Here is a 17,150-nt window from a genome sequence, read left to right as displayed (position 1 = left end):
TACAGATACCCAAGAGGACCTGAGACAGTCTCCAGCACTCCCTTGTATTGCCTTTGCAAAAACAATTCTGCGAAGAGCTGCTTTACTGAAATATGTGTTTAGATGCTTCCACGCATTACATAATTTTGACATTTAATAGAAATTTAAATTACAGCTTTGCAATTTATAACTTGTGGTCTGACTTGACTGTGATTCCATTCACTTCAGATCAAGATGAGTAAAGCATGCTCTTACATACACTAACGGCAGAGGGCTGGTTTCCTGCATGTGCAAAAGATAAAACTGCCATAAGAAGCAGCACACAGTTGTTAATCAGTTTAAAGTGCAGATGTTCCAAGGCTGACAAACAATACTACTATTGGTTACTGCTAAGATGATTTTCAAAACTTCCGATGTATTTTGGCGTTTACCTTCAGAAGCTTCGCATGCAGAAGTAATGTGTAGGCAGCTTCTGTATAGTTATCACATTCTTTGTGCAGGTCACACAGTTTGTACAAATACCTGCAAGTAATAAAAACAATGGTTCTTAAAAAAGGTTGATTCTTAAATGTTACTAAATAATTTATTTCGAAGATTACAACAGTTCAACTCTATCTTCAAACAACTGAATATATGTGGGATTATTTAAAGCTCATATTTCTGTGTGCAGACACCTTTAGGACCATTTGCACTTCCGTTGTGTTTTTTTTCCAATCCATATAAATGACTTGTGATGTGTAATGAATCCAATGCAGATTTTGTGCAAGAGATATTGCTGTGGAGACAGACGTATAAGTATTCTTCAATATCATCACACCTCTGTAAGGGGCTTCTCTTCATTTGTTTGTTGTTTTTTTTAATTACAATTTTAAAAAAACCAAACAAACCAAACACCTATTAAAACTGTATTTTGAAAAAGCCAGTGAAAATACAGAACTTTGATATTCATTATGATACATTGTAAATTTGTTAACAGAAATAGGAGAGAATTTGGGTGAGGGTTTGACAGCGAGAGAGTTTGTGATGCTTAATAGGGCAGACCTACGACTCACAATTTTACGTGTTTGTCCACAGTTACCAATTCTGCCTTTTGCTAGATTTTACTTTCTTTTTTGCAAATCAATAAAGCAATAATTAAACCCATTTAAACAACAGGAAGCGAGTTCACAAGTGAAAATTCTTCCAAAAAGGAAACAAGCATCTGAGAATGAATTAATGACTAATATTTAGACACCTAAAATAGCAGTAAAAGCACAGGCTTCATCATTTTAGCACAACAGTCTAGCCAATTTTAAGCCAAAGTACAAATAGAGGACTAGGAACCCTGAGGTTTACAACAAGCACAACAACGTATTACCATTTTTACTTTGTGTGAAAATAGATTTTGAAAGGTTCCTAAAAGCTTTAAATTTAAAATAAGTAGCAGTCATTATATTATTTAATCGTCCTTTTTACCTCAAGTCACATATTTTGTACCTTGCCAGGAAGTAGAATTATTTCTTTGCTCAGTTTTCTTTTGACTTACTTTTTTTTTTAATGTGACAACACTCCTGAGTATTTATTTCAGTGTTCATCATAATATAACTGCAGGAGTTGGAGAAGGGGGACAAAAAAAATCTCATGACTCTAATGTTCTAATGCTCACTGTTCTCAGTGAAGATAGCTTTTGAATATACTTAAGGTTCAGTAAAGGTATGCTTTTTCATTACTTCTTTCCCTCCAGCCCCCAAGTGACTGCTTAATATGAACTTAATTTTCTCCAAATACGCTACAGTAAGTCAAGCAGAGTTTGTCACTGGTCATGTTTACAAACCTTATGTACATTTCTTCTCTCTCGATCTCCTTGTAGAAATTCTGAAAAACAACATAATTTTGTTACAAAGTCTGTGATTTCACAGTCTGAAATGTATACAGAACATGCTCTAAATTAAAAATTCATAATTGCATAACATCAACCTCAAAACTGAAAAATGAAATTTGCCTCTAGTGATAGAACACAAGTTACTTAACTTACAAAGTCTAATGCTGTGATGTTTCATGATGTAGCGTATTAGGGCTTATGTCTCATTGCAAAGGTCAAGAATTTGCAAGAACAGTACTGCCAGAAACTTCCTTCTGGCATTTGCAAGTCACACATCATTAACCATTTTCAGTTGAAATTTTGTAATATACAAAACCGTAATTTTTAAGCAACAGTTGTTCTACGGATTTAAAACGCCAAATCTTAGTTGAGCAACACATCATCTGCCCTTGAATTCTAATAGTTTCTTTGGAAATAAAAAGTTAGATTAGTGTTATTTATCTGGTTTCCTATGCCACACATTATCATCACTCTCTTCAGAACTGCCTGAATGCCTCCGGTCTTGAGATAAACTAGTTAACACTACAAATATTGTAAATGCAAGATATGATAAATTGGGTGAGATATTAAAGGCATTTCTGAATTTAATTTAAAGTTTGCCTTAAAAAGTTAAAATATATCTAAGAAAACAAAACACAAAGGAGTATCTCCTTCACTGAATTACAATATATTTCAATGCTAAATTAAACCAGTCTGAGTAGCCACTAATAGATGCACAAGCCCAGTACTAGTAGATGCATAAGCCCAATACAAAACTGTTCCCTTCAAAGAGAACTGAAATACAAGATAGAACCTACGTATCCGAGTTGGAAATGATGGATTATTCAGTGGATATACCATTTTAGTTGACATAACTGCTCACTGGTTTTGAGTTCAACTCAAAAGACAAACTGAACCACGTGAAAAAACTCCGCTGTTTTTTCTTACTTGTGTTTTATTTGGTTTTTTGAAGTAGAAGAGGCTTCTGAGCTGGGGGGACCAGTAACATAAAACCCTTTTATCCTAGTATTGCTGCCAGCTGCTCTGCTCTTCTGACGCAGCTCAAGAAGCAACATCCAATCAACCATTTTTTGGGCAGCAGGTTGACACTGACACACATTACATTTACTACAGCAGTGCTCCTGCCCCATCTTTGGGTGCAAGTTCCCACTCCCCCTTATGCTGCGCTGGCTTAAATACGTATCAAAACCCTGACTTCAACTACAGTCAATACAGACAAACTTAATCCTGTGAAAGCCTCTGCATCATTAATGTCCCAATTAAGAACTCTTTGAGACCTCAAGTGGGAACTGTGTTGAGTATCAGCCCTGGGTCGGATTTTTGCAAAGGCATAAATTTCCCCTCAGGTGCATGGAGAATGATGAAAAGACTGTATTGGCCCTGGAGGGCAAATGGGACTTTAAAATCAAGCTAAGGTTTTAAATCATGCCTACTGAAAACAAAGGAAAGTTCTGCCCTGCGATGCTTTCCTGCACTTCCCGCAGACTTCACCAGGCATGGTGATTTAACCTGACAGCAGTAAATTGCCCACAAAATTTATCATCTGCAAATACTTGAAAAATTCAGATGACAAAAATCAGCATCAGGAGATGCTGTTAGAGACACTTAGAGAAAACAAAACCAACCCCTAAGTGTGGCATCGGTCCCCCTGCGGTTGGTATGGCAAGAACTACTAGGAGGAGACTCAGAGTATTATCATGAAGGGAAGGAGAAATAAATTCACCTTCCTAAGGAAATTTTCCCAGTTTTATAAATTGTCATGTTTTAGAGCGTATGGTGTATGTGATTTTTTATTTGCTATCTTGCTTGGTGCAAACTGGCAGGCTTTTCTAACTCAAATTCCGCTTGGGAGGACGGTATGAATTTTCTGCGGGCAGCCTAACGGCATTTGCTAGATCAACAGCCGGTGACAACTCTCCAAGTTGCTCCTCTTTTCCCATTTCTTAAACATTCTGATGCTTTTTGATGTGCACAGAGAGGAAAAACAAACTAAAAATAAAATCCCAATTTCTGATTTGATGTCTCTATCTTCTCTCCCATTGTAATGGGCAGCGTTTCATTTATAGCTTATGGGACAGTGTGGCATAAAGGCTGCACTGCACAAGCTGAGGACATTTGCATTACTTGCAAGTGCTAAAGCTACAAACTATTTACTCAGATGTTTCCAAACCAGCCTGAATGAAATCTATCGGCCATATCACATAAACTATAAACACTGTCTGTGCTCCACATATTTAAGTGAAATAAAAGCTGTGGTGATGATATAGGGATGAAAGCTCTGAATCCTTAGGTGCTAACAGTTTAATATTGAGTCCTATTGGAAAAATCAAATCTAGCTAGTACTACATTTTGGGGTCTCTAAAATTTATTTTTACATTTTTCCTTATGTGCTGATTTTGTGCTAGTAAAATCTCATACTCTAATGCTTCCACTGAAGAGCATGATGTGCGCACTACGGAGACAACTTCTGCTGCCTCCAACTCCAGCCTAAATGGACAAAGGTTTGTAATATAGAGTAGATACTCCAGAATTTCTGGAACTAAGGGGAGGAAATTTCACATCAGTGAGGAAAACAACCCGAGCTTTTTCTGCAGTGAACAAAGTAGTAGCACTCAAATTTCTTCAAAAGTTTTGAATACGGAAGCTGAGCAGAAGAATACAAATGGGATTGCAAACGCATGAAAATTCTGGTAGTAAACTGCGTATTACTCCAACGTTCTGTACGTCAAAGTGTTTTTCTGCATAAAGTTGTTCATACATCAATTGTAAATGTCAGTGAACAGCCCTCAAAGATGAGGCCCTGAACCACTTCTTAAATCTTTCCTTAGAACCAATTAAAGAAGTAATAACCCATGTTTTCATAGATTCACCTTCATTAAAAAAAGAAAAAAACCCCAAAGTATTTCAAACTTTCATGAGAATCCTGACACATACTCTGTTTTACACAAATCTTTTGTTAAAGGGGTAAAATTAAGAATGCAGTAGTCATTTCAGGTGGTGACTTCTCTTTGCTTACCAGCACATTGACAGTACAGCTCATGCGGTTCTCCTTGTTCTCATCATGCATTATGGTCCTGTAGTCCAACAACCTCTCCATTAAGCGGACAACAAGTTTCACGAAAGTTTCTCCACTCTTAGCAAGGTATTTGTGTTTTCTGCAGTGCTCCAAGAGACTGAAAAACCAATTACATTCGCCTTGTTAATCACACACAGAAAAAACCTTGACTCAGGTGCAATTTTAAATGTTGTGCATCATTAACAGATTTTAATTATTTCTGGGCTACAAAGTTCATTGTAGTCTAATTGCTCTCTCTCCTGACTTTACTGTGACATAAATCTCGCCGCTGATCAACACTTACATTTTGTCAAATAACACTTTGTACTGTTCATCTCCTCTGCCTCCTTCCACTTCATGATCCAGTTTCGTGATGATCTCATTTTCAAACTATAATTAAACAAAGCAAGCGTAAATAATCAGATGGCAAATATTTCACTTTATAACTGTAGCCTTAATGGTTCACAGATTGGTTGGGTATCTCGGTGAGATGTTTAGCCACTATTTTAAAGCTTGATTGACTTTAAACAGTTTGCAGCCTCTGGTATTAGACTATCCATGATGATCTGCTGCCCTACAAGGACTTTTTTGTTGAAGAAATCATTGGTCATGTTGTTAAATGAAGTGTGAATATTTGTATTATGAAAAACTAAATAGGGAGATTAACGACAAGAATGAGGGCGGGGAAAAAGAAGACACAAAGCCAGGGACAGGATGTCCCCTGCAATAATGGCAATAGCAACAAAAGTAAAATACAAAAATGTTGAAAGCTCTATGAGAGAGGGTATATAACACCTAAGGCTGTATAACTCAGCCAGATGCACACCCTAGCATCACTCACATCCCTTTTTAGCATACAGATACTGACACACAGTGGGGCACAACTCAATTAACAAACCTGTTAATAAGACACTGCAGAGGGGAAGGAAGTTGTCTCAAACAACCTAAGAGTAATATTTATATTTGAGCAATAATAAAAGAATGCAAACTTAAGTGGGCATTAGAATATATTTTAAATGCAAACTGGATAATTCACTGGATTTTTAATGGTTACAGAGGGTTTTACCTGTTCCTGCTACATTCCCTAGCGCCCAGGTCAGGAACAAATGCAACCTGTTAGCGGAGGAAGGATCACTCTAGGCCTGCTGCTATGTAACGAATCGGTCTAGTCACCTAGTTCCTAATTCTTCATTAAATAAGCACAGTCATCCACACCATTACTGACACAACCTATTGTCAAGAGACCTCAGCAGAAGAGCCCGGGTGAGAAGGGAGCCTGTGGCAGGGGAATGGGATCCCATTAGTCAGAGAGGGAGTTTAGTGACAGAACAGTTGTCTTCACATTTTTTCACTGTCACTTGCTTAAGCAGCCCCTAACTATTCCAAGGAGAAGCAAAGGGCCACCTGTACTAGAACAAAGCGTAGTAACATTTTGTAAATGTCAAGAGATGTACTTTGCATCTGCAGTTAATATTAACGGCATATAATGTACGAATGAAAAAAGAATGGACTGTCTGCAGCTTGATACGCTTCCAGAGCAAAGATGCACTTCCACAGCCTCTGGGCTCAGCAGCACCCTACGGACCCACTCCTGCACCTCTGTTCGAGCCACGGGCTTTCCTTCCCAGTGCTACACTTCCCCACCTCTAAGCTCTACCAGTAACATAACAGCATTTCTTATTCTTTATAAATTACTTCCACCGATCAAAATATCTACTTTAGTGGCAGCAGTATTAGCTCCTCTATTACAGCCACCAAACACTGCCTGATCAGCAGAGGAGCTCTCAGTAACTGGAGAAGGCAGGCTTTTGCTGAAAGCCTGTAAGCAGAATTAGACTTTTCTTTCACCAGGAACAACCACAAGGAGGCACAAGGACAACCTCAAGAGCGTTGCAGTAGAGGTCATGCGCTAAAGATTTAGCTGATATCTATGCTGAAAGGCAAAAATCAAAATCTATGTACTAGGAGGAAAAAAAATCCCCGCACAGAGCCCTGCCAGCCCAGCAGCCTCTGGCAAGGGCGGATAACGGGCACCCGGGCAATGGGACCACCATCCCAGAGCATCCCAGGGCAGAGGGGGTGAGCTCGGCCGTGGTCTCACCTGCGGTGTGCCAGGCAGGCTGAGCCATGAGTGGTGACGTGTGGCCACCCCACGGTGCTGCTGCCCCGGCCGTAGCACCACCGCTCAGCAGCGACAGGGGACGGGGGGACAACAGGGGACAGGTATTTTCTACACGGTCAGCCCCATGGGGAAGCTGAGGAAGACGAGGTGTTATCTCCAGCCAGCAGCAGGGCTCAGATTGGTTTAGCTAGGAAGAGAAACTGGATTTTTTTAGTCCACGCTGTGAAATTCTGCTGGCATATTTATTTCAGCGAGGAGTGTGAGATCACCCTTGCCAACAGACTTACGTCACGATGAAACTCTGACGATAAGAGAGTGCTTTTCACCACCTTAATTTATATCACTTTGAGGAAGCGTAGTAGCTACGTCCACCACCCATCTCTTTCTGCCAACGTACGCTGTATTTTAAGCTCAGCCCACACAGTCCCATCTCGGCCAACAGAGATTATCACAACGCCTGTACCAGGTACCAAACAGACATGCCCTTCATTCTGCCACAATCCCTTTCTCCCGAAATAACTGCTGCATGCGCGGGACAAGGTAAACCTGGGCAGAACAAGAGAAAAGCCTGCAGCAAGTGAGGGTGAGGAGAAGCATCTTGGCCAGCCCCACAGCTGGAGGCAACTGCCTGCTCTCCTGGAAGGTCCTTTTCTGCTGAAGCCCACAGCAGCTGTGAACATACACATGCTGGCCAAGTTGAACCTGAGTACGAAATGTGGCCATGGACTGTAGAGAAGTTCCTGCTTTGCTAAGAAAAATCCTTTTTAGGGAGAGATACACATTGGTATGACGGATTTGCTTGATAAATTGTGACAACGCCAAAATACTCCTCTTCGTTAGGACAACTCAATCTCCGAGTATCTTAACAGGCTCAACAGCAGTAATGTAAAAATCCAGAGTCAGACCCAGGACACTGTTTTTGTCTCCCTTTCCAAGTCTCCATGATCTCAGCATTAACTGCAGTAATGTTCACATCATTTCCTACCTTCATATGCAACCCCAGACTTTTTGTCCTCTGCATTCGAGTTGGGAAATTTATTTTTACACACTACCTGGCAGCCCACCAGAATTCTTTTACAAACAGAAAAAAAAAAATTTCTGCTCTGAGCTCAGTGACTACAAGCTATCATGACGAATAATGGCAGAAAAAAACCTGCTCACCTACTGCTCAGTGCAAATTCATGCACAAGTCAATCGAACTGTGAGCTGTCAGGAAACCTGAACTACAGATTGTATCACGCATACAGCGTTAAAATCAACCAAGTACCCAAACAACAGATATTCCATCTTAAAACAATTTTTATTATTATGCATCACTGTTTTAAAGATGAAAACCCCAAATCTTAGATTAAAACATTTCAAAGCTGCTCTTCTGTACCCCAAATGATGCACCCCACAAAATCACAGAAACACTGGCTGGAAGAGACCTCGAAGGTCATTTACTCCAACCTCCCAGGTGATGCAGGATTATTGCCAACACGAGATCAGGCCAACTGTGACTTGCTTAGTCAAGTACTGACCATCTCCATGGATGGATGGTTACACAGCCTCTCTGGGTACCCTGTTCCACTCTCTCACTACTTTCCTTGTGAAGAAATGAATGAAAAGTGAAGTGAAATAAAGTTTTTAATACAATGAATCCATTATTCAAAAAATGACAGGAAAATGAGTAAAGGAAGAATAATGCAATCCACCCCCTCTAAGAAGCAAACACAAGCTGAAACACGTTCCCATAGTACAAGGACGTGTCAAGTAAAACTGAGGCAACACAGTGATGAAACAGAGAAGTCACAAAATTCATGTTCTCTAATGAGACCAGAAAGAAATTGATTTTCTATACCAATGTGAAAAATGACACTTGCTGCCAGCGTGAGCCCTTTAGGTGATACATTTTTTAGCAAGAGATTACTCATATGAAGAAGAGCAATTACATTTGTCATACAGGATCTTGAGTATCTTCCCGATAATCAATTTTACTTAAATTTCTGTAAATCTAGGCTTTGTTTGGCCATCTACCCAATGGCCCTCTTGGGTTGAACAGAGCTAGACTTGTGACATTTCTTGGGTTTTAAGGACTATTAACAATATCTTTGCTCTTCCATCACTCTTGACAGTTCTCAAAGAATCAATATGATGCAGATCATGCAAGCGAGATGACTAAACGTTATTTAACATAGTTAAAATTCTTTCTGTGATCTTTCCACAGAAAAAGGTTTCATCAACACAAGTTGAAGTTTATAGAGCTATCGTCTTCCACGATGGGAGTAAGAACATGGCCCTGGAGTCGCACAAGCTAGTGGCTCTGGGACACCGTATCTGGCAAAGTAGGCCTGCAATTATTGTGATGAAATTTACTCTCAAGTGAAGAAGCGCCAAATTTTCAGTGTTTACATTACAGCCAGTGACACCTGCTGAGGCTCCTTCTGGAGGCATAGGGGGTATGTATATCTGGCACCATCAGTCAGTCAGATTCATATCTTTCTGTTGACAGTGAAAGCTTGAAGGGTAATGTTAGGAAGATTACAGGATATTATTATCAACTTTTCCTTGCAGTTGATCAAGATTTCAGCTTCTCTTCAGGATGTGTGTTTGAACTTAAGCAAAGAGTATATCCACTACTTCATTTGTCTGTTACAATCTCCCATCTGGAGAAAATAAATCAATGTAAGCTACCTAGCGTCTTCAAGTGTCAGCTCAACTAATCGCTTTTGGTTTTAGGTTTACCTAAAGTATGGTCAGGCTCTATTTGTAGCACTGACTGACAATTTAATCTAGCTGTAGGTGAGGAAGACTTTCAATCCTCCAAGCTGCTATAAATTTGTTCTGATATGGGATAATAATGAATTTGCCATATAAAATTCAAGTAACAGATAACACCACCAGAAATTAGTCCTAGTGCAGAAATAGCACACAAGTACTGTAAAACTTTGTTCAAAGGCAGCTATGAAAGTTGGTGGTAATTCCCAACAATTTTATCTGTTCCCTTTCCTATTTTCCCACAGCATTCTGGTTGGCAAACAGATCCAGCAGCCATTTAATAGTAGGTGATTTTGGAGGTCTCTAGACTTACTGCATTACTTTTCTCCCTTGCTCTTCAGGTGGGGTGAGGGAGGAATACCAATATTCTCCAAAAGGCCAGAAAACAAGAAAAACTTACACATTTACATTTCATCCATAGATAACTAAAAATGTTACTTATTGAAATTAATCCTTTGTGGGGGATGACTTATTTGAATTTGCACAGTCAGTGGGATTACAGAGGAGAATCTGCAGCATCACAGAAACTTGGACAAGTCATCAACTTGTGTTCTGTCTGCAAATCTATAGCACAGGGAAAGGAAGGTTAACACAGGGCTCAGAAGTTGTAAAGAGGCTTAATAAGGAATTATAAGTTCTAAAAGTCGAGAGAGATTCAGATAAACTAGGTACTTCTTATTAAGGAGAATTATATCAATTTGAAATTCATAACCAATAAGAAATTACACTGCAAATAAAAATGCTAGTATGACCATCTTGATGATACTGAGATTTATTGTTAAATGTTAGAATTAAAAGGGTTTCCTCTTTATTTCTTCTGGTCCTTACTCATTTAATTCTCTTCATAACAGAACGCTAGTTAGAAGTACTTTAGCTGCACCCATGGTTTTATTTTAGTAATCATATGCATTATGCATTCATTTATTATGTATTTCTATGTGATTTTGCATTATGCATTCATTTATTATGCACTTCTATATGATTCTGCATTATGCATTCATTGCTTATGCATTTCTATATAATTTTTCTATCATTTTGGCTATGGTTCCATTATGCTAAGCGTCATTCCAATTTGCCGAAAACAGGACAGATATGTTGTTGCGTTTTTGGGGCTCTTTCCTCAGACCATTACTTCTGCACAACTCCTTACTCTAACAGGGTAAGAACACATGCTGGAGCTTCTATGCCTATATTGCTTATATGCTTCGAATTCCACATTTCAGCTGAATGATTGTTTCATGACGAACTTTCTCTCCTGCTGTGACCACGGGATCCTCACGCTCACCTGACCAGGCCTTGAACAACCAAACCAATTCTCTTTCATCGCTCCTGTGGCTCTGATATATTCCTTTTGATCTGGCAGGTTTGCTAGTAAAACAGGCAAAGGGAAAAAAGCAGAGCAGAGAAGGAGGCATTTTCTTCTATAGGGAAGCTTCAGTCTCATACAGACTTTAGTATCAGATTCATGCTTTGAGGTACAGGCTACTTTGAAGCCTTATATAGGCTTCAAAGCACCTTACGAGGGAGAGGACAAAAATGGGCAACTCCAGCTTTTAGTTCAGTTGGCCTTTAATTTAGTTCTGTAAAAACCAGAGGAATTTATCTTCTGTTTTTTCTCAGGGCTATATATACTGGAAAACCAAAAAAACCCCATTCTGCCCGTTACTGGTTTTACCAGGCAAACCAATTCATAGTGAAATTAAAACTGCCATGGGGAAAGCTGTCTGTTTATAAGACAAGCCATCAAAGCATAGAAGCTTAAATTCCTCTCCCAAAAATCATGAGGTTTATACATCTGCTGGAGAAATGGAGCCAATCTAAACCCTTGTTGATGTGACTAATAAGGTTAGATAATTGGATTCTGGCAGATTAGTTTAACAGCAGCCAACCATTCAATTTTGAAGTTCTCTTTGAAAGAAATGCTGGACAATAATAATTGGTAGTTGCATATAGACGACATAACGCAGTACATTACACCGACACATTAAGTATGAAAGCTTGCCTAGGTACTGGTAATACTTAAATTATTTTATATCTATTTCTATCACGTAAACACAAAAGAGAGAAAAAAGATGAGCCGGGAAGCTACAGGCCAGGCAGGCCCACTTCAGTTCCTGAGGAAACCATGAAGCAAGCCCTCATGGAAGCTATTTTCAGGTACATGAAGGGCGAGAAGGTGACTGGGAAAAGCCAATACGGATTTACCAAGGGTAAATCACATCTGACCAACCTGACTGCCTTCCGTGATGAAACTATCTGCTCAGTGGATGAAGAGCTGTGGTTGTCACGATCTTAACAATGTTTTTTGATGCATTTTTTGGAGAGATTCTCAAAACATACTTGTTGACAAGTTGGTTAAGATACGGACTGGACAGAAAGACTACAAGATGGGTGGGAAAAGTGGCTAAATTGCTGATCTCGAAGGGTGGTGGTTTAATGACTTTGACAGTCTGAAAGACAGCCAACAAGAAATTGCATAATATTTAAGGAAGAGAAACCTGAAGTCCTGAATCTGGGATGGCATAGTTGCAAGCAGCAGTACAAGATGCTCTGCTGGAAAGGACCTGGTGGACAACAAGCTGAACATGAAGAAGCAGTGTGCCCCTTCAATGGAGGCAAAACGTGCCCTTGATTGCACCAACAAGAGTACAGCTAGAGGATCAACAGGATTATTCCATTTGTTGGGCCATGGCTTGGAATACTGCGTCCAGCTTTGGTTCTCCCAGCTCGAGAGAGACATTGACAAACTGGAGATGGTCAAATGGAGGGCCACCAAGATGAGCAGTGTTGGAGAACATGGCCTGAAGAATGGTTGAAGGAATTGGGTTTGTTCAGCCTAGAGAAAAGCAGACTCAAGCCTTCCAATACCTAAAAGGTGGTTATAGAGGAGATGAAGTTACTCTATTTACAAGGGTGCGCAGTTACAACACAAGCAGCAACAGGTACAAGTTGATTCAGGGAAATTCCATCTGGATATAAGAAGAAAAGGCTTAAACATTGGAATAGGTCACCCAGAGAAGCGGTTAAGCCTCCTTCACTGGAAATAGTCAATACTGAGCTTCAGATGGCCCTGGATAAGCCAATCTAAGGCCCAGTTTGAACCAGATTACTTCCAGAGGTCCCATCCAACCCAGACTTTTCTATAATTCTCTGCTTTTTACAAGCTGTGATCTTCATTCCCCAAAGACCAATCTGAGATACTCAGCAAACTATATAACTACATTATCTGCAAAACCGTAAATGGACAGATTGATTATTCCCAGTTAGACATAACTGTTCACTCCAACTGCACTGAAAAAAGGTTTACTACCTCTGCACCTGTCATATCAATGCTATGTCCATAAAGAAAGAAGCTATGCTGACATAAGAAATATATGTTGAGTACCTACAATCCAAGACATCTCTGACTTAAGCATGATGCATTTTTCTTCTCAAAAGGCAAAAAGAATTTGTGTGAAATATTTAAGACATTCATTTATTAAAATCACCCAACTATTCCACACAAAGCTGGTTTCCTTCTGTCAAGAAAATACAGGGCCATGAATTTAGCTATAAAGTTACCCTCGGATTTTTCATGATCCATATAATTGTACAAATAAAAAATGACAAGCAACAAAAGAGAGCATCTGACAGAAAACTGTTTAAATGGCATCCCAGTGAGCATTTCAATCTTTACAGTACCATCGGAGTCAAAGATAAGAAAGAATGATTATGCAGTAATTGGATGGATCCAAAATACAGCTCACCACCTTTCCACACACCATCCAGCACAAAACAAATCAAAGAAATAAAGCTGATGCCATTTCCCTTGCTTAAGTCTCTCCACGCAGATATTCATTTACTCCGGCTACAGATTTATTAAAGAGTTGGTTATGAATAACAGTTCACAAAAAAGTATGGAAAAGGATTAGATTTTTCATTCAAGAAAGAAAACTGCCAATATGAAGGGAAAAAAGTAAACAACACACATCAAACTTTACTGCAAAATTCACAAGGACATATCCTGAACTGACAGAAATTTCACAGTGTAAAGGAGCTACACTGGCTTATACCATAACACTACCTGGCCTAATTAGTCTTATACTCAATCCTAAGGCAGTTTCAAGGGAAAGAAAGTCAAATGAATGGTGTCAGGAAACTGTCTTTCACTCTATTTGTCTCTCAAAAGTTGATGCTATGAGAGTAAGACTGTGTGTGCTTATTCAAGGACTTCCCTCAGCACATTAAAATAAAACAGAATAAAAACGCTACATTAGTATTTTAGATTTTGCAGTGCCTACATAACATGAAGAAACACTGACACTGACTGGATAACTTGCTTTCTTCTTCAAAATCCATTAAAATGGTAAAGAATATAAAATTCTTACAGGTTATAGTTTCTTTTGCCACATTATCACATTATGTCCAACTTCACTCAGAAGCAGACTCCTTTCCTGAGTCACAGTGAAAATTTAAGACATCTGCCTTTGCTCTCCTTTTGTATCTGTCGTGGTTTAACCCAGCAGGCAGCTAAACACCCCACAGCCGCTCGCTCACTCCCCCCCAGTGGGATGGGGGAGAGAATGGGAAAAAAGGTAAAACTCGTGGGTTAAGATAAAGCCAATTTAATAGGACAGAAAAGGAAGGGAAAATAATAATAATAATGATAAAAGAATATACAAAACAAGTGATGCACAATGCAACTGCTCACCACCCACTGACTCATGCGCAGCCAGTTCCTGAGCAGCAGCCACGCCCCACCGGCCAACTCCCCCCAGTTTTTTTTGTTCAGCATGACGTCATATAGTATGGAATATCCCTTTGGCCAGTTGGGGTCAGCTGTCCTGGTTGTGTCCCCTCCCAGCTTCTTGTGCACCTCCAGCCTCCTCGCTGGTGGGGTGGGGTGAGAAGCTGCAAAGTCCTTGACTTAGTGCAAGCACTGCTCAGCAACAACTAAAACATCCCTGTGTTATCAACATTATTCTCATTCTGAATCCAAAACACAGCACTATAGCAGCTACTAGGAACAAAATTAACTCTACCCCAGCCGAAACCAGCATAGAATCATAAAGAAAGGTTTCATTTACTTCATGCAAATTTTTCCTTCAACAAGAATTTAAAAACTCAGATGAAAACTCTATAGCCACTCAGAGTTATAGAAAATCCATAATTATATTATTCTTTAGAAAAGTAAGAAATAACAAAAATTCTTATGTTTTTGTCAAGGAACAGTTAAATCTTCCTTATAAACTTAAAATATCTGTAACTTGTTGCTTACCATCTGGAAACTTCTTGTAGAATGAAATTCACACTGCATCATATCAAAGAAGATTGGGATTGTAGCTTTCCGAAGTTCGGTTTCAGGGATCAGCGTCATTTCTAAGATAGGTCCCACCATTTCTGGGATGAACTTGATTTTATGCTGACCTTTGAGAGAAAAGATGCATTTCAGAGTTAACAAACAGCCACTGACTTTGGCAGAAGACAACTGTTATAAAAGCCGAATCAATAAATTCTCATACAGCATAAGAAAGTATTTTTCATGATCTGACTCTACTGAAACGTGTTATTATTTATGCCACAAGAGGGGAAGAGTATGTGATATGTATAAACCCAAGTTAACAAGATTTGTTAAATCAGTAGTCAAACTGGAACTTGTCACATTTTCCACAAAGCACCCATATTTGCACACTCATACTAAGTTTCAAGGTTTTTTTTTTAAATACGACTTATGGTTAGGAGAGAAGGAGGCTAAAAGGCATATCACTTGTATTAACTTATTTAGACTTCTGTATCTTCCACAGCATACAAAATGTTCTTCGTGTCAGTCTTTCAAAGTGTCATCACAAGTACATACTTACACAGCCTCGAGACATGAAACTAAATCTTACGAAGCCGACAATATGTCTTCTTTCTTCGAGAGCTATCTGCCTGGCAAACTTTCTTTCACATTCATCTTCCGAAGAGAAAACTGCACCTCCCCCAACCCTCTCTGCTACGCTCTCTGCGCACGGAACAGAAATTAAACCTTACCAGGGACATGGCACCTAGTAAATATTGGACTAGTTAAAAACATCTAGTTACTGTTCATATTATTAGCTAAAGTATAGAGAATATATATTACACGTTCTGCAAATTACTGTTCAACTACTCCACGGAAAGATGCTGGCGTAGAGCAGTGTAGCAGAGCACCGGAGAGCTCCAGGCAGAGGACTTGATGGCAGAAGTTTAGAAAATACAAATATATTCCCCTTTCAGCAACAGGCTGGGATTCATTTGAACCTCACTACACACCTAGTGACGTTTCTCACAAATGCAATGTTAACGGATGTATACAATCAAACTCATACACTGCTTATGCATCCACTGCTGTGGTTCAGACCAGACTTCTTCAGAGCTGGGCTAATTTAACGAGCCCTCAGCTTCCTCCATTTTAAGACTCTTGTTTCCCATATACCAGTGGTATATGACAGAAACAGATTTTAATTCATTTATATTCCACTGCACTACACCAGTACGGCAGTAACTGTGGAAGTCTTTAATTAGCAGTTTCACTTTTGACCAGAACTAATGTAAATCTCAACAAACATAATCAAGAAGAAATCCTTTACTAACAGAACGCGCTTCTTTTTTTTAGCAGATATAATTTAAGTTACTTGATTTGGCAAACTTCAGAATCCTATTAGCATTAGCAATCCTATTAAGGCAAATTAATACACCACTGAAGTTGCTACTTCGTACGATGCTGCAATGCTGGTTGTTGGTGAGGAATACCAAGCGAGAGGCATAAAGCTTTCCTCTGTCTCTCTTACAAGTATTATTACATTCGGCCTCTCAGGTGACAGTTTTCTTGTATTATGCCTGAAAAATGTCAGAGTCAATATCTCAGAAAACAAATGATAGTGACAAAAGTTATTTGTCAGGCACAAATTCAATGTCACAAAGTTCTCCGTGTACCACGGTGGGTTTTTCCATTGCTTCAAGCACAGGGATTCCCTCAGAAAAGTAACTAACATCTTCTGAGCTTCAGCCGTGAAAAACGGCGAACTCACAAAAGACTTTTTAAAAATCTTTGATCCCCCTTTCTCTTCTCCAGGAGCATATTAACTTTTTGCTCACAACGGGAGCGGCTGACGAGCTCATCCGATGACAAAGGCACGGAGAGCCGCAGGCCTTGCTTCAAGCACAGGGATTCCCTCAGAAAAGTAACTAACATCTTCTGAGCTTCAGCCGTGAAAAACGGCGAACTCACAAAAGACTTTTTAAAAATCTTTGATCCCCCTTTCTCTTCTCCAGGAGCATATTAACTTTTTGCTCACAACGGGAGCGGCTGACGAGCTCATCCGATGACAAAGGCACGGAGAGCCGCAGGCCTCACCTCCCAGTGCTCACCAGTG

The 17,150-nt window shown here is 39.5% G+C and overlaps 1 protein-coding gene across 1 annotated transcript in view; it reads right to left on the bottom strand.

The window, feature by feature from the left end:
* LOC104080123 (dedicator of cytokinesis protein 1-like) overlaps window positions 1-15,180 on the bottom strand; it is a gene marked incomplete at its 5' end in the record, with an annotated part of 73,160 nt that extends 57,980 nt beyond the window's left edge. Inside the window, 5 exons of the mRNA XM_009582404.1 lie at window positions 411-501; window positions 1,793-1,833; window positions 4,857-5,013; window positions 5,200-5,285; window positions 15,032-15,180. Coding sequence (XP_009580699.1) covers window positions 411-501; window positions 1,793-1,833; window positions 4,857-5,013; window positions 5,200-5,285; window positions 15,032-15,180 — 524 coding nt within the window. The remainder of the gene's footprint in view (window positions 1-410; window positions 502-1,792; window positions 1,834-4,856; window positions 5,014-5,199; window positions 5,286-15,031) is intronic.
* Between the last annotated feature and the right edge of the window lie 1,970 nt (window positions 15,181-17,150).

Source organism: Fulmarus glacialis, unplaced genomic scaffold, assembly GCF_000690835.1.
Source record: "Fulmarus glacialis isolate BGI_N327 unplaced genomic scaffold, ASM69083v1 scaffold13147, whole genome shotgun sequence".
NCBI lineage: Eukaryota > Metazoa > Chordata > Aves > Procellariiformes > Procellariidae > Fulmarus > Fulmarus glacialis.
This window is presented reverse-complemented; position numbering and strand designations above follow the sequence as displayed.